Raw genomic sequence first — 18607 nt, 5'->3', positions numbered from 1 at the left:
CACTTGCTTGGATGAGTGCAGTCCCAAGAAGCTCATCCAGGTCAAAGCAGCCCGCTCGTCCGACATCCTATCCAACACCTCCAGCAGTCGCTCCCTCCAACACCAGTGCACAGTAGCAGCCGTGTGTACCATCTACAAGGTGCAGTGCAGCAACTCACCAAGTCTCCTTCGTCCACATTTTCTAAACCTGTGGCCTGTGCCACTTAGAAATGCAAGGGCAACAGATGCACAGGTACAGCACGGCCACATGGACTGCAGTGGTTTAAGAAGGCAGCTCACCACCACCTTCTCAAGGACAATCAGGGATGGGCAACAAATGCTGGCCTAGCCAACAGCACCCACGTTCCTTTCAAGAATAAAGAAAAAAACATCACTGTGGCTCAGATCTGCCACCCCTCGGTTATTAATTACATCCAGTATCCATGCTGGTTAAGTTGATGAAAAGGTCCGTTCCCTTCCTGTTGTAGGTACAGAACCGCACTAACTGTTCCCTGGAATCTTGATCTTTTGGTAATTCTACTTAAAATCATATCTATTTTCTGACTCCCCATTTGGCCTGCCCTACCCAACCCCTTCCATTCTCTACTCTCCGGTCCAGTTTATCGTTGCACGAGCGATATTGAGTCACAAGTTGTTCAATTGGCCGTTTATGCCATGATTTCTAAACAGGAAATATAGACATTAGAAGCTTAAAGCTGTTGGTGTTGTCACTGAGCCTGTGTCTGGCGATTTCCAGGAAGGAGCTGACAGCGGAGGCTCGAGAGCTGAAGGGGGAACTCTACTGCCTCCCTTGCCATGATAAAATGGGGATCCCGATCTGCGGAGCATGCCGCCGGCCTATTGAGGGGCGAGTGGTGAATGCCTTGGGGAAACAATGGCATGTCGAGGTGAGTGCTCAATATCAAATGGTGCCAGTGAACTCCAGGAACCCACCGGAGCACAATGTAGGGGAGACGGCGTCATCACTGGAATGGTGATCCAGGGGCCCAGGCTAATGCTCAGGGGACCCTGGGTTCAAATCCCACCACGACAGCTGGTGAAATCTGAATTCAGTTAATAAATCTAGAATTTTCAAGCCCAGCCAGTCTCAGTAATGGTCACCATGACAACTACCATCGATTGTCAGAAAAACTCATCTGATCCACTCATGTCCCTTTAAGGAAGGAAAGCTGTCGTCCTTACCCGACCTGGCCTACATGTGACTCCAGACTCACAGCAATGTGGTTGACACTTAAATGCCCTCTGAAATGGCCCAGCAAGCCACTCAGTTAAAGGACAATTCGGGATGGGTAACAAATGGCGACTTTGCCAGAGACACCCACATCCCATGAAAAAAATGTTTAAAAATGAAAGGAATCACCAGAGAATAGAAGAGGTTAAGGTTTTGTCCAGTGAGCGACTCTATCCCTCTCCTTGTCTCAGGCTGAACCAGACTGTCCTATTGACCCTCAGATGAGTTTCTGCACCGTCACTAGATCCTATCGACCTACGTTGGCAGCACAGTGGTTAGCACTGTCGCTTCACAGCTCCAGGATCCCAGGTTCGATTCCCAACTTCGGTCACTGTCGGTGCAGAGTCTGCACGCTCTCCCCGTTCCTGCGTGGGTTTCCTGCGGATGCTCCGGTTTCTTCCCACAAGTCCTGAAAGACGCGCTGTTAGGTAATTTGGACATTCTGAACTCTCCCTCGGTGTACCTGAACAGGTGCCGGAATATGGCGACTGTGGGCTTTTCACAGTAACTTCACTGCAGTGTTAATGTAAGCCTGCTTGTGACAATAAATATTATTATTATTTCTGTAATGTCTGCCTGTCTCAGCTCCTCTGTTGCTGGAGCAGACATCCTTATCCTTGTTACTTCTAGACTCTGGATTCCAATCCATTCTTGGCCCCCCTCCCATTCTCCACCTTCCTGAAATTTGTGTCCATCAAAATCTCTGCTCCCTATTATTCTAATTGTACCAAGTCCCAATCACCCATCACTCTTTGTTTACTTATCTGTACTGTCCCCCCATCGGGCAGTGCCTCCATTTAAAAATTCATAGCTTTCTTTTTAAATCCCTACAGGCTTCGTCACCCCCTATCACTGTAATCTCTACCGGATCTTACAGCATTCTAATTTTGTCCTCTTAAGTACCCCAGACATTGGGGCAGCACAGTGGCGTAGTGGTTAGCATTGCTGCCTCACGGCGCCAAGGTCCCAGGTTCGATCCCAGCCCTGGGTCACTGTCCGTGTGGAGTTTGCACATTCTCCCCGTGTCTGCATGGGTCTCACCCCCACAACCCAATGATGTGCAGGGTAGGTGGATTGGCCACACAAAATTGCCCCTTAATTGGCAATATTTTAATTCAATTTAAAAAAAAAAGAATGGAATAGGGATACCTAAGTGTTGTCCATTCATTGGGGGGGGGGGGTTTAGCGACAAGGTGATACTTACTCAAGAAGCTGCTACTAACCCGTCTCCTGGAGATCCAATTGTTTGTAGGGTGAGCTTAGAGCTGTAATGCAGCTCAACTGGGTCAGAAGGGAAAACAGAGCGTTGTTGCAGCCCTTACAATGCTGTGCCTCCCTACTTGGTAGTATTTTTCTTGATCTGGAGCCATATCGAGTGCTTTGTGTGCATCGTCCTCATGTTGTGGGGAGGAAGACCCTTTTTAGGCCTATAGCAGGAAAATCTGAGGCGTTAGGGAATGTAAGCCAGTTCCAGATACTCTCCTCCCAATGAAGGATTGCTGGGCCATTACTGCCCTTTCTTCCACATGGAAGTGCAGTGACTGGAGCGGAAAGAAGGAAAATTTACTGATCTCCTTGGTGCCTGCCACATGGCAGGCTGGGAAAGAGCAGTCGTCCAGGATGAGAAAGAAGTGGGAAATCCCAGTTTACAGTAGACATCGCTGACTGACGGTCCCGAGATTTTCCTGTTGCAACCCAAGGCACGTTCAACAATGGTCTGCAAAAGCCACAATCTCCACTACTAAGAAGGAAAATGTCAGCCGGCATTAGGGAATACCATTACCTTCACATCACTCACCATCCTGACTTGGATCTAGATCGGCGTTCCTTCATTGCCACTGGGTCTCCCTCTCTAACAGCACTGTGAGTGTGTCCACACCACATGGGCCGCAGCTGTTCAAGAAGACGGCAGGGATGTGCTACAAATGCTGGCCCAGCCAGTGACACTAACATTGTGAGAGTGGCTATATATAAAATCCTGCCTCGTTTAATGATTTTGACTCTGTTTTATCGCCTACAGCATTTTGTATGTGCGAAATGTGAGAAACCATTTCTGGGACATCATCACTTTGAGCGGAAAGGACTGGCCTATTGTGAGAAACATTACAACCAGGTACTTCCTCTACATATATATGGATTTTTTTATTGAATCTTCGCCAGATTGTCACTGATGGTGGTACTGGTACTAATTGTATGACTGATATTGCCAGCAAGTGGGCATTAGGCAACATTATGAATGCTGCAAGTGTTACAGGATCGTGGGCCATTCAGCCCTTCGAGTTTGCTCAGAGATTGAATGCGATCACAGCTGATCTGAAACTTAATTCCATCCACCCGTCTTGGTTCCTCCTCTCTTTATAGCCCTGGTCTGTCAACACCCCACCAATCACAGATTGAACATTATTAACTGAACTCGTGTCATCTGCTTATTGGCAGAGGGAGCTCCACACTGTACGCAGAACAATACTTTTCATTGCACCTCGGTACACGGGACAATAAAGCAAATCCCATCCAAATCCACTTTGACCTCACTCTGCACAAAGAGTTTCGTGAGTTCTGATTCTCAGATTTTAAAGTCGGCCATACCCCAACCAGCAAACAAAGTTTATTTTCCATCCATTTCTGATGCGACCATCAATTCACTCGAGACAAGAGTAAAAGTAAACCGTGGCTTTAATCAACTTAGAACAGTGCCTGCCTGCGACTGACACAATACTGTGCGCCGCCTACAGGTCGACTGCTCTTTATACTCCCCTCAAGGGGAGGATCCATGGGCAGAGCCCATACATGTCCCATACAATGGCCCATAGGTGGAGCCCACAAGGGCCACAACATAGCATAGATGCAAATACAAAGGTAAAGCATGGTACTGATACAATGGTGGATTATTGGTACAATACATTCACCACATTCACCCCCTGTTAAAAAAATGAAGTCCGGCGGGGGTGAGGGGTTCATAAGTTCAGCCGGTCCGGCGCACGGATCGTGCGCTGTGATCGCCGAAGCTCTGGCGTTGCTGCTGGCCCGGGTGTCGAGCTCATCCGTGCTGGCATCGGTAGTGAGGGCGCCGGTGCGGGTACAGACGTGGACTCCGGGAGCGTCTCTTCTGGAGCTTCATTCCTGTGGATCGGTGAAGGGGGGGATGGCGGGCGGGAGGGAGCGTGGGAGCCATATAAGGGCGGGGGGGCACTGGTCATGGTAGGTTGGGCGGGATATAGTGGAGCGGCGGCGGTGGTGATGGTGGTGGTGGAGGGAGACCGTATCCTGTCGGCCATCGGGGTGTTCGATATAAGCGTACTGGGGGTTTGAGTGTAGGAGCTGGACCCTCTCTACCAGAGGATCGGCCTTACATGAATAGGATGGGAATAGAGGGATACGGACCCAGGAAGTGTAGAAGATTGTAGTTTAGTCGGGCAGCATGGTCGGCACGGGCTTGGAGGGCCGAAGGGCCTGTTCCTGTGCTGTACATTTCTTTGTTCTTTGTTGTTCTTGATGTGTTTTCTGAGTAGGACTGGCCCCGGTGTCTTCAGCCAGGACGGAAGCAAGGCCCCTGAGGTGGATCCCCTAGGGAAAACAAATAGGCGGTCATGAGGGGTCTCGTTTGTGGCCGTGCAAAGTAGGGACCTAATAGAGTGGAGCGCATCTGGGATGACCTCCTGCCAGTGAGAAACTGGGTGATTCCTGGACCGCAGGGTCAGTAGGACTGTCTTCCAGACCGTTGAGTTCTCCCTCTCCACCTGCCCGTTTCCCCTGGGGTTATATCATAGAATTTACAGTGTAGAAGGAGGCCATTCGGCCCATCGAGTCTGCACCGGCTCTTGGAAAGAGCACCCTACTAAGGTCAACACCTCCACCCTATCCCCATAACCCAGTAATCCCACCCAACACTAAGTGCAATTTTGGACACTAAGGGCAATTTATCATGGCCAATCCACCTAACCTGCACATCTTTGGACTGTGGGAGGAAACCGGAGCACCCGGAGGAAACCCACGCACACACTGGGAGGATGTGCAGACTCCTCACAGACAGTGACCCAAGCCGGAACCTGGGACCCTGGAGCTGTGAAGCAATTGTGCTATCCACAATGCTACCGTGCTGCCCATAACTGGTAGTCCTGCTCGAGGCGATGCCCTTACCGAGCAGGTACTGACGCAGTTCGTCGCTCATGAACGACGAGTCCTGGTCACTGTGGACATAATTGGGAAACCAAACAGGGTGAAGACACTATGTAGGGCTTTAATGACGGTGGACGTGGTCATATTGGGGCAAGGGATTGCAAAGGGGAAGCGGGACAACTCATCAGTAATATTGAGGAAATATGTATTGCGATTATTGGAGGGGAGGGGCCCTTTGAAATCGATACTGAGGCGTTCAAAGGGCAGGATGCCTTCACCAGGTGGGCCTTATCCGGTCGATAGAAGTGCGGTTTACACTCCGCACAGATCTGGCAGTCCCTGGTCATGGCTCTGACCTCCTCGGTGGAGTAGGGCAGGTTGCGGGCCTTGATATAGTGGATAAGCCGGGTGACCCTTGGGTGGCAGAGGTCATCGTGGATAATCTGCAGATGGTCATCTTGTGCGCTGGCGCATGTGCCGCGGGACAGGGCATCTGGGGGCTCGTTGAGCTTCCCAGGACGATATACTATATCACAGTTGTAGGTGGAGAGTTCAATCCTCCACCTCAAGATCTTATCGTTCTTGATTTTGTCCCGCTGCGTATTGTCGAACATGAAGGCTACCGATCGTTGGTCGGTGACGAGGGTAAACCTCCTACCAGCGAGGTAGTGCCTCCAGTGCCGTACGGCTTCCTCGATGGCTTGGGCTTCTTTTTCGACCGAGGAGTGTCGAATTTCAGAGGTGGTGAGGGTGCGTGAAAAAAACGCTACCGGTCTGCCTGCCAAGTTGAGGGTGGTGGCGAGAGCGACTTCTGATGCGTTGCTCTCCACCTGGAAGGGGACGGATTCATCCACCGCGCGCATCGCGGCTTTGGCGATGTCAGCCTTGATACAGCTGAAGGCCTGGGGGGCCTCAGTTGCCAGTGGAAAGAGGGTGGCCTTGATTAGTGGGCGGGCTTTGTCCGCATAGTTGGGTACCCACTGGGCATAATATGAGAAGAATCCGAGGCACCTCTTCAAGGCCGTGGGACACTGAGGGAGGGGGAATTGCAGGAGGGGGCGCATACGGTCAGGGTCGGGTCCTAGGACCCCGTTCTCCACGATGTAGCCGAGGGTGGCTAGTCTGGTCGTGCGGAAAACGCATTTCTCCTTGTAGGTGAGATTGAGGGTTTGGACAGTTTGGAGAAATCGGTGGAGGTTGGCGTCATGGTCCTGCTGATTATGGCCGCAGATGGTGACATTGTCCAAGTACTGAAAAGTGGCCCGCAGCCCGTACTGGTCCATCATTCGGTCCATTGTTCTTTGGAACACCGAAACCCCGTTCGTGACGCCAAAGAGGACCCGGAGGAAGTGGAAAAGGCGGCCGTCTGCCTCAAATGCCGTGTAGTGGCAGTCCTCCGGGCGGATTGGGAGCTGGTGGTATGCAGACTTCAGATCCACCGTGGAGAACACGCGGTAGTGTGCGATCTGGTTTACCATCACTACAATCCGGGGAAGGGGGTACGCATCGAGTTGCGTGTACCGGTTTATAGTTTGGCTGTAATCAACAACCATCCGGAACTTTTCCCCGGTCTTGACGACCACCACCTGAGCTCTCCATGGGCTATTGCTGGCCCCGATGACATCCTCCCGCAAGAGACGCAGGACCTCGGACCTGATAAAAGTCCTGTCCTGCATGTTATACCGGCTGCTTCTGGTGGCGACTGGTTTGCAGTCGGCGGTGAAGTTCACGAAGTGTGAGGGAGGGTCAACTTTTAGGGTCGCGAGGCTGCATATGGTGAGTGGGGACAGGGGCCCCCCGAACTTCAGGGTTAGGCTCCTGAGGTTGCACTGGAAATCTAGTCCCAATAGGAGAGGAGCGCAGAGGTCTGGGAGCACATATAATAAAAAATTTTTGTACTCGCCGCCCTGTATCGCTAGGGTTGCGGTAGTGCACCCTTGGATTTGCACCGAGTGCGGCCCAGAGGCGAGGGAGACGGTTTGGTGCGTCAGGAAAATTGGGAGCGAGCAGCGTCTTACCAAGTCCGGGTGAATGAAGCTTTATGTGCTCCCGGAGTAGAAGAGGCAGGGCATCTCATGCCCGTTTACCCGGACGGTCATCATGGAGCTCCGGAGTGATGTGTTGGGTGTTCTGGATCACATACAGGTCACCAACACTTGAAATAGTGCAATACTATTTTATTGAATCATTAACTGTTTAAACATACTCAGACTGTGGGTGAATATGATACCAGCTTTAACTAAAGACCTTTGCCTTGTCCTAACCAGTCGATGCACTCAGCACATGGTGAATGTCTGTGTTGCAGGCTGTGAGCTCTGTCCTCCTAGCTAGCTGCAACTCGAATGAGCGGGAACTCTGATGCCCCCTGCCTTTATAGTGCGTGTGCTCTCACTGGTGATTGGCTGCGGTGTTGTGTGTGTTGATTGGTCCCACTGTGTGTCCATCAGTGTGTGTCTGCACCATGATATACTGGTGTATATTTTGACACGGAGGTGCTTGGGTCGCGACTGGTCCAGGGTGACCGCGCTGAGTTGAAGGTAGTCGGCGTGGTCGGAGGTGCTGGGGCGGCTCCGCGATGGCTGCCCATGTTGATTGTACGCATCGAGCGGCATAGCAGATGACGGCCAAGATGGCGGCCCCCATTAGTCGAGAGTGACGGGCGGCGAGGAAGATGGCGTCCAAGATGGCGGCCCCCATGAATCGCATGTGGCCGGCTGCGTGGGGGAGGATGGCCAAGATGGCGGCCCCCGTGAGTCGCACGTGCTGTGAGGACTGGAAGATGGCTGCTCCCACTGGTAGCATGAGGCTGATGCGGCGGAGTCAGCAGACGCGCTGCCACGCTGCGGGGTCTGCGGGCCAGTGAGTCTGAGGATCGGGCCTGTGAGTTAGAGTTCTTAGACCTGGCCAGGCAGACTTTGGCGAAATGTCCTTTTTGCCCGTAGCTGCTGCAGTTCGCGTTGCGGGCCGGGCAGTGCTGCAGGGGTTGTTGGGACTGGCCGCAAAAATAGCAGGGTAGCCCCCCATGATGGGCGGGCGGCCGCGCGGCACAGGCCTGGGGTAATCTGTGGTCGGGGGTCCACGAGGGGGGTCACGTGGTCAGCCGGGAACGCGGTAAGGCTCTGGAACGCTACTTCCAGAGAGGAGGCTAACTTTATCGTCTCATCCAGGTCCAGGGCCCCCTTTTCGAGTAGGCACTGTCTCACGTAATTAGACCGGACTGCCGCCACGAAGACGTCTCGGATGACGAGTTCCATATGCTGAGTGGCCGTAACGGCCCAGTATTTGCAGTTGCGTGCAAGGGCTTTGAGGTCGCGTAGGTAGTCATCTAGCGACTCCCCGGGACACTGGCGGCGAGTGGTGAGGATGCGTCGTGGGTAGACCTTGTTCACGAGCCGTACATAGAGGCATTCGAGCATCACGAGGGCATCTGCGTAGGAGGAGGCCTCGTTGAGTTGAACAGAGATTCGATGGCTCACCCATGCGTGGAGGAGGCTCAGCTTCTGTTCGTCGGTGACGGAAGGCGTGGAGGCGGCTGCGAGATAGGCATTGAAGCATCGAAGCCAGTGCGACAAAATTTATTTTGCCTCCGCGGCCTGCGGATCGAGTTCCAGTCGGTCAGGTTTGAGGGCCGATTCCATAGTTGCGTTTAAGTTGATTAAATTGATGCGACCATCAATTCACTCGAGATAAGAGTAAAAGTAAACCGTGGCTTTAATCAACTTAGAGCAGTGCCTGTCTGCGACTGACACAATACAGTGCGCCACCTACAGGTCGACTGCTCTTTATACCCCCCCCCCCCCCTCAAGGGGAGGAGCCATGGGCAGAGCCCATACATGTCCCAACATGTTCCCCTATGGATGATGCCATACAATGGCCCATAGGTGGAGCCCACAAGGGCAACAACATAGCACAGTTGCAAATACAAAGGCAAAGCATGATACTGATACAGTGGTGGATTATTGGTATAATACATTCACCACAATCTTCAACCAAATCACCCCTTCACCTTTATATTCCAGGGAATATTGGCCTTTTTATGTAATCGCTCCTCCTAATCTAACTTTTGGAGGCCAGGTAACATTCTGGTGAATCTGCACCACGCTCTGGCCAAGAACAAACTATCCCTCCCAGAGATCCAATGCTCAGAATGGTCTGCATTACTCCAGATGTGGTCTAACCAGAGCTTTGCAATCCTGGTGAAAAATCTCCTCTCCTTTATATTCTAGCCATCTCTTTAGAAAGGCTAACATTCCATTAGTCTTTCTGATTATTTTTGTTCCCCGTTACTTCAATTTGGTGGTGATAATGTCACATTGTAATTTTCAACCTTATATTATTTAAGGACATAAAGTGATGTGGACCATTGTCAAGTTAGCTATGTTGCCAGCTGTTAACATGAGTGCAACATTGGTTGTGCTCCTGTTATTGTCACTGGCCTTGTACTCATGTTGATTGCAGCTAGATATCTCAGAATGCTGTTTGCCATGCTGCTGCCCCATCTGACTGATATCATCCATATTTGTTTATTGTTACTCTTTGTGTTATTAACTGCTGCTGATATAATTATTGGGTTACTGTCCATTGCTGACTATTGTTGACAATTCACAATACTGTTATTGGCAGTTGTTGAGTTTTACCAACTATTTATGACTATGTTGAATTGTATTGATTGTTAGTTTATAAAAGGTGAAGAGTCAGATGAATAACATTAAGAAGATGTTTATTTCTAACACGTACTATGTACAAAGGGACCTGGTCAGACTTTACCGGGTCCTCTCTCTCTCTGTCGGTCAGTTCCTATCTGGCCGACCTTATATACACATGATAATAATAGCCCCGTAGTTAGCGGGAGAGCTCATACTCTTCGAGCCACACGGGGAAAATATTCAAGTCAGACCCGTGTGCTCCGTGCTGGTTTTTACAGTTAACAGCTATTATTGACCATTACCAACTATTAGTGATTACTGTTCATGGCTGTTAGCAAGCATTTGCTCAGCTTGGTTGATAGTTATTCTTGCCTCTCAGTAGGTTGTAGGTTCAATCCCCACTCCAGGACTTGGGCATGTTGCCTATTATCTTCAGTGCAGCATTTTTGAAGAATTGGATTTGTCCATAATCAATCACTTCAGTTAACCCGGTTTCCTTACTTAGCCACCTTCTTTACTGTTGGGCACACTCCACGCCTTCTCCCAGATCTTAGGTTTAGACTCTCCAAACATTCACCTGTGATCAATGAGGCTTACACCCCAGTTGATGGTATCAGTTTCTTGCCTCTACCTTAGTCTCCAGTCATGTTCTCAGGTTCAATTAATAATAATAATCTTTATTAGTGTCACAAGTAGGCTTATGTTAACACTGCAATGAAGTTACTGTGAAAAGCCCCTAGTAGCCACACTGCTGTTCGGGTACACTGAAGGAGAATTCAGAATGTCCAATTCATCTGACAAGCACGTCTTTTGGGACTTGTGGGAGGAAACCAGAGCACCCGGAGGAAACCCACACTGACACGGGGAGAATGTGCAGACTCCGCACAGACAGTGACCCAAGCCGGGAATCGAACCCAGGTCCCTGGCGCTGTGAAGCAACAGTGCTAACCACAGTGCTACCGTGCTGCCCATTGAATCTTCCATTAGTGCACCAATCAGTCGAAGTGTGATGTAATGAATCATTTCATATCTTTTGTTTATTATTTTAAAAGTATCATGCAGATTGTCAACACTCTAATTATTTTATTTGCAACACTAGCTTCTCCATTTTAGATGGTGATATATATATTTAGCCTCAATGGATTAAGTGGCCTCCTTCTGTTCTGCAATGCTCCTTGACTCTCTTCTGTTATATGTCGTACAGATTCCAGAGGGAAGTCTTGTCTGCAAAATATAGGATATCAATTACCTTTAATATCAGTTTCCCCATTCCTTCCCAACCTGTCTCAAGACCAGGATTCAGGTCTGGTTGGGCGGATATTGTTGGATAGCAGGACTTGTCAATGTTCAATATTCCCAGCTCTCCTCTATCACTAGCTGTTTATCTCCCCCTGTTTACAATCATGCAAATGACCCCTGGATCCTGGCATCTGAATAGCACAGGATTTACAAAGACAAAGAACAAAGAAATGTACAGCACAGGAACAGGCCCTTCGGCCCTCCAAGCCCGTGCCGACCATACTGCCCGACTAAACTACAATCTTCTACACTTCCTGGGTCCGTATCCTTCTATTCCCATCCTATTCATATATTTGTCAAGATGCCCCTTAAATGTCCCTATCGTCCCTGCTTCCACCACCTCCTCCGGTAGCGAGTTCCAGGTACCCACTACCCTCTGCGTAAAAAACTTGCCTCGTACATCTACTCTAAACCTTGCCCCTCTCACCTTAAACCTATGCCCCCTAGTAATTGACCCCTCTACCCTGGGGAAAAGCCTCTGACTATCCACTCTGTCTATGCCCCTCATAATTTTGTATACCTCTATCAGGTCTCCCCTCAACCTCCTTCGTTCCAGTGAGAACAAACCGAGTTTATTCAACCGCTCCTCATAGCTTATGCCCTCCATACCAGGCAACATTCTGGTAAATCTCTTCTGCACCCTCTCTAAAGCCTCCACATCCTTCTGGTAGTGTGGCGACCAGAATTGAACACTATACTCCAAGTGTGGCCTAACTAAGGTTCTATACAGCTGCAACATGACTTGCCAATTCTTATACTCAATGCCCCGGCCAATGAAGGCAAGCATGCCATATGCCTTCTTGACTACCTTCTCCACCTGTGTTGCCCCTTTCAATGACCTGTGGACCTGTACTCCTAGATCTCTTTGACTTTCAATACTCTTGAGGGTTCTACCATTCACTGTATATTCCCTACCTGCATTAGACCTTCCAAAATGCATTACCTCACATTTGTCCGGATTAAACTCCATCTGCCATCTCTCCGCCCAAGTCTCCAGACAATCTAAATCCTGCTGTATCCTCAGACAGTCCTCATCGCTATCCGCAATTCCACCGACCTTTGTGTCGTCTGCAAACTTACTAATCAGACCAGTTACATTTTCCTCCAAATCATTTATATATACTACAAAGAGCAAAGGTCCCAGCACTGATCCCTGTGGAACACCACTGGTCACAGCCCTCCAATTAGAAAAGCATCCCTCCATTGCTACCCTCTGCCTTCTATGGCCTAGCCAGTTCTGTATCCACCTTGCCAGTTCACCCCTGATCCCGTGTGACTTCACCTTTTGTACTAGTCTACCATGAGGGACCTTGTCAAAGGCCTTACTGAAGTCCATATAGACAACATCTACTGCCCTACCTGCATCAATCATCTTAGTGACCTCCTCGAAAAACTCTATCAAGTTAGTGAGACACGACCTCCCCTTCAGAAAACCGTGCTGCCTCTCACTAATACGTCCATTTGCTTCCAAATGGGAGTAGATCCTGTCTCTAAGAATTCTCTCCAGTAATTTCCCTACCACTGACGTAAGGCTCACCGGCCTGTAGTTCCCGGGATTATCCTTGCTACCCTTCTTAAACAGAGGAACAACATTGGCTATTCTTCAGTCCTCCGGGACATCCCCTGAAGACAGCGAGGATCCAAAGATTTCTGTCAAGGCCTCAGCAATTTCCTCTCCAGCCTCCTTCAGTATTCTGGGGTAGATCCCATCAGGCCCATGGGACTTATCTACCTTAATATTTTTTAAGACACCCAACACCTCGTCTTTTTGGATCACAATGTGACCCAGGCTATCTACACCCCCTTCTCCAGACTCAACATCTACCAATTCCTTCTCTTTGGTGAATACTGATGCAAAGTATTCATTTAGTACCTCGCCCATTTCCTCTGGCTCCACACATAGATTCCCTTGCCTATCCTTCAGTGGGCCAACCCTTTCCCTGGCTACCCTCTTGCTTTTTATGTACGTGTAAAAAGCCTTGGGATTTTCCTTAACCCTATTTGCTAATGATTTTTCGTGACCCCTTCTAGCCCTCCTGACTCCTTGCTTAAGTTCCTTCCTACTTTCCTTATATGCCACACAGGCTTCGTCTGTTCCCAGCCTTTTAGCCCTGACAAATGCCTCCTTTTTCTTTTTGACGAGGCCTACAATATCACTCGTCATCCAAGGTTCCCGAAAATTGCCGTATTTATCTTTCTTCCTCACAGGAACATGCCGGTCCTGTATTCCTTTCAACTGACACTTGAAAGCCTCCCACATGTCAGATGTTGATTTGCCCTCAAACATCCGCCCCCAATCTATGTTCTTCAGTTCCCGCCTAATATTGTTATAATTAGCCTTCCCCCAATTTAGCACATTCATCCTCGGACCACTCTTATCCTTGTCCACCAGTACTTTAAAACTTACTGAATTGTGGTCACTGTTACCGAAATGCTCCCCTACTGAAACATCTACCACCTGGCCGGGCTCATTCCCCAATACCAGGTCCAGTACCGCCCCTTCCCTAGTTGGACTGTTTACATATTGTTTTAAGAAGCCCTCCTGGATGCTCCTTACAAACTCCGCCCCGTCTAAGCCCCTGGCACTAAGTGAGTCCCAGTCAATATTGGGGAAGTTGAAGTCTCCCATCACCACAACCCTGTTGTTTTTACTCTTTTCCAAAATCTGTCTACCTATCTGCTCCTCTATCTCCCGCTGGCTGTTGTATACCCCCAACATTGTGACTGCACCCTTCTTATTCCTGATCTCTACCCATATAGCCTCACTGCCCTCTGAGGTGTCCTCTCGCAGTATAGCTGTGATATTCTCCCGAACAAGTAGCGCAACTCCACCTCCCCTTTTACATCCCCCTCTATCCCGCCTGAAACATCTAAATCCTGGAACGTTTAGCTGCCAATCCTGCCCTTCCCTCAACCAGGTCTCTGTAATGGCAACAACATCATAGTTCCAAGTAGTAATCCAAGCTCTAAGTTCATCTGCCTTACCCGTAATGCTCCTTGCATTAAAACATATGCACTTCAGGCCACCAGACCCGCTGTGTTCAGCAACTTCTCCCCGTCTGCTCTGCCTCAGAGCCACACTCTCCCTATTCCCTAGTTCTCCCTCAATGCTCTCACCTTCTGACCTATTGCTCCCGTGCCCACCCCCCTGCCATACTAGTTTAAACCCTCCCGTGTGACACTAGCAAACCTCGCGGCCAGGATATTTATGCCTCTCCGGTTTAGATGCAACCCGTCCTTCTTATACAGGTCACACCTGCCCCGGAAGAGCTCCCAGTGGTCCAGATAATGGAAACCCTCCCTCCTACACCAGCTGTTTAGCCACGTGTTTATCTGCTCTATCTTCCTATTTCTAGCCTCACTGGCACGTGGCACAGGGAGTAATCCCGAGATTACAACCCTCGAGGTCCTGTCTTTTAACTTTCTGCCTAGCTCCCTGAACTCCTGCTGCAGGACCTCATGCCCCTTCCTGCCTATGTCGTTAGTACCAATATGTACAACGACCTCTGCCTGTTTGCCCTCCCCCTTGAGGATTCCCTCTACCCGTTCGGAGACATCCTGGACCCTGGCACCAGGGAGGCAACATACCATCCTGGAGTCTTTTTCACGTCCACAGAAGCGCCTATCTGTGCCCCTGACTATAGAGTCCCCTATTACTATTCTGCGCTTTGACCCTCCCTTCTGAACATCAGAGCCAGCCGTGGTGCCACTGCTCTGGCTGCTGCTGTTTTCCCCTGATAGGCTATCCCCCCCGACAGTATCCAAAGGGGTATATCTGTTCGAGAGGGGGACAACCACAGGGGATTCCTGCACTGACTGCCTGCCCTTTCTGGTGGTCACCCATTTCTCTGCCTGCACCTTGGGTGTGACCACATTTACATAACTGCGATCTATGACGCTTTCCGCCACCTGCATGCTCCTAAGTGCATCCAATTGCTGCTCCAACCGAACCATGCGGTCTGTGAGGAGCTCCAGTTGGGTGCACTTTCTGCAGATGAAGCCATCCGGGACGCTGGAAGCCTCCCGGACCTGCCACATCTCACAGTCAGAGCACAGCACCCCTCTAACTGACATTGCGTCAATTAATTAAAAATTGTCTTTTTTTTTTTATAAAATACTTTTTTTTAAATTTCAAAGTTACTGTCAACTATCTGTTTCCTCGCACTAGATTTCTAATAGAAATGCGATAGCTAACTATAATACTCTCCGATCTCTGGCTTAGATATCCTCTAAATTGTAATTAAGTTATTATGTTTAATTAGTTCCCAAATACTCAAATTTTTTTAAAATTTAGGTTAGAATCCCAACCAGCCACTCTGGCCACAGTTTTTCTGTGATGTCACTTTAGTTTCCCCCCGACACACACAATTTGAAAAAAGGTATAAAAGTAAAAATAACTTACTTACCTTCTTACCTTCTGAGTGTCTTAGATGTTCTCAGGTTCTCTCGCTGACAGAGACTGCTCCTTCACCTCCGAACCTTGACCTGCACAATGCTAATAATATAATAATAATATAATATGGCACTTACCTTACACCAATGGGTCTTATTATTAGGTTAGAGGGGGAGGGCGGGTGGGAGACACTACACGTGTAGTGTCTCGGGTTTCCTCTCCACCAGAATTTATTGGTTGGGAGGGGGGGGGGACTTGCCAGAGGTCCGCGGGTCGAACTTCCGGTTCCCGCCTTATATAAAAACAAATAAAACAGAAAAGAAGAACAGACACGGGACCAGGCAAGGCTTTTTAAACTAACTACTCACCTCCAAGAAGGCCCCTGCGCACCGCTGCCGCCGAAATCCGAAGGGCTGCTCCTGTAAAGGTAAGGCTTTTTAAAGTAAGTACTCACCTCCAAGAAGGCCCCTGCGCACCGCTGCCGCCGAAATCCGAAGGGCTGCTCCTGTAAAGGTAAGGCTTTTTAAAGTAAGTACTCACCTCCCAGAAGGCCCCTGCGCACCGCTGCCGCCGAAATCCGAAGGGCTGCTCCTGTAAAGGTAAGGCTTTTAAATACACTACTCACCTCCAAGAAGGCCCCTGCGCGCCGCTGCCACCGAAATCCGAATTTGTAGCTAACTTTCCCATTAGTATTGTAATTTTATTCCCCAAATTAACCTCTCTGAAATCTTAAATTCCGGAAGTTATATCCTGACCTGAAAGCTGCCCTCCCTCGTCAATATCACCTTTTTGTTCCAATCTTACTTTATACTCAGTGTTACGCAGGAACCACCGAGGTCATACTGCTCATTGTAATTATATTTAATTGTCCTCTGTTCTGAAATGGAAAACCTTGCGGTAAGTTTTCATCCTTACTGAGTGCTTGAGTAATAGCCCGTGTAAAATCCGATTCCGCCCAAGTGTTTTCCAGGCTTGGTGATTTTACAACAGGGGTCACTCACAGTTACTCCCTGAGGTAACTCCTTTGTCACTACCCTTAAGCACCCTGTCTCCAAGTGACAATGAGCTAAAGCTGAGCCCTGTGGGAGGGTTAACATGACTCCACCCTGTAGCCAGTACTGATCCCTCGATCATTATCGCAAGGATGTTTGTGGGAGTTTGTTGAGTGCAAATTAACTGCTTTGTTTCTGTGGTAGTCACAACTGATGTATATATTGTATATAGAGGATGTCGATGTAGGTACTTTACGGTAAGGCCCCTGTACGACAGGTACGGGGGTAGTTCCCTGCCTGCTGGTTCCGCCCAGTAGGCGGAGTATAAATATGTGTGCTCCTCATACAGCAGCCATTTCGCCAGCTGCTGTAGGAGGCCACACGTCTTAGTGTAATAAAGCCTCGATTGCATCCAACTCTCGTCTTTGTGTAATTGATCGTGCATCAATTTATTACACTAAGTTTTCAGAAGATGGACCTCCGCATCAAGCCGATCACCTGCAGCTGCAGCTGCAATCAGACAACGCCAAAAAGGACTTTGAACATTGGCTGGCCTGTTTTGAAGCGTACATCGGGTCTGCGCCAGACCCAATTTCAGAAGCTCAGAAGATTCAGATCCTTTACACGTGGCTGAGCTCCAACGTCTTTCCACTTGTCCAGATGCGCAGACTTACACAGACGCCATGGCGTTACTGAAGGAAAACTACGCTCAGCGGACTAACACGCTCTACGCCAGGCACCTCCTCTCCACTCGTCGTCAACTTCCTGGTGAGTCAGTGGAAGATTTCTATCGTGCCCTGATTCCCCTAGTAAGAGACTGTGACTGTCAGGCTGCCTCGGCCACGGATCACTCGATCTTGCTCATGAGAGATGCTTTTGTTACGGGGATAGGATCCGATGATATCCGCCAGCGCCTCTTAGAAGGGGCCACACTCGACCTCGCGGAAACCAAAAAGCTAGCGCTCTCGCTCACGGTCGCTTCACGCAACATCCAGGCCTACGCCCCCGACTGCGCGGCCCGCCCCTCCTGTGCATCGAGGACCCCGCAGACGGCCGCCCCATCGGGGACCCCACCAGCGACTGCCCTCAGCCAGCCCCACACCTGTGCCGCGCGGCAGCTAACCAACCCCGGGGGCAGTCCAAGCACCCCCGACAGCGCTGCCCGGCCCGGAGTGCCCTTTGCAAGGCCTGTGGCAAGAAGGGGCACCTCGCTGCGGTGTGCCAGGCCCGCTCAATCGCCGCTATTGTTCCAGCTCCCCCACGTGCGGCCAGTGGGCGCTGCCATCGTCCCCTCCCCAATGGGCGCTGCCATTGTCCCCTCCCCGGACCACGTGTGGCCCGTGGGCGCCGCCATCTTGTTCGACCCCCACCATGTGCGGCCCATGGGCGCTGTCATCTTGTTCTCCCCAGGATCGTCAGGCGCCGCCATCTCGTTTTCCCCACGACACGTGCGACCCATGGGCGCCGCCATCTTACCAGGACCCATGCCCCCCGGGCACCTCATCTGGCCATGCGCCACCCGCAACCGCCAACGACCAGCCGCATCTCGCCTCGGTCACGATTGACCAGATTGCCCACACAACCTGGCAACGGCTTCTACCAACGTGAAGGTCGACGGGCACGAGATCTCCTGTCTGCTGGACTCCGGGAGCACTGAGAGCTTCATTCACCCCGATACGGTATGGCGCTGCTCCCTCGCGGTACACCCCGCTAACCAGCGAATCTCCCTGGCTTCCGGGTCCCACTCCGTGGCGATCCGGGGGTACTGCATCGCCACCCTCACAGTCCAGAGCATGGAGTTCAGCGGCTTCCGCCTCTACGCCCTCCCCAACCTCTGCGCTGCCCTGCCACTCGGCCTGGACTTCCAGTGCAATCTTCAGAGCCTAACACTGAAATTCGGCGGGACTCTACCACCCCTAAAGGTCAACCC

The 18607-nt window shown here is 50.4% G+C and overlaps 1 protein-coding gene across 1 annotated transcript in view; it reads left to right on the top strand.

The window, feature by feature from the left end:
* LOC140390033 (LIM and senescent cell antigen-like-containing domain protein 2) overlaps positions 1 to 18607 on the top strand; it is a 217792-nt gene that overhangs the window by 185636 nt on the left and 13549 nt on the right. Inside the window, exons 6-7 of the mRNA XM_072474877.1 lie at positions 737 to 887; positions 3252 to 3344. Coding sequence (XP_072330978.1) covers positions 737 to 887; positions 3252 to 3344 — 244 coding nt within the window. The remainder of the gene's footprint in view (positions 1 to 736; positions 888 to 3251; positions 3345 to 18607) is intronic.

The sequence above is a fragment of the Scyliorhinus torazame genome, chromosome 14 (assembly GCF_047496885.1).
Source record: "Scyliorhinus torazame isolate Kashiwa2021f chromosome 14, sScyTor2.1, whole genome shotgun sequence".
In the NCBI taxonomy this organism is placed as follows: domain Eukaryota; kingdom Metazoa; phylum Chordata; class Chondrichthyes; order Carcharhiniformes; family Scyliorhinidae; genus Scyliorhinus; species Scyliorhinus torazame.
This window is presented reverse-complemented; position numbering and strand designations above follow the sequence as displayed.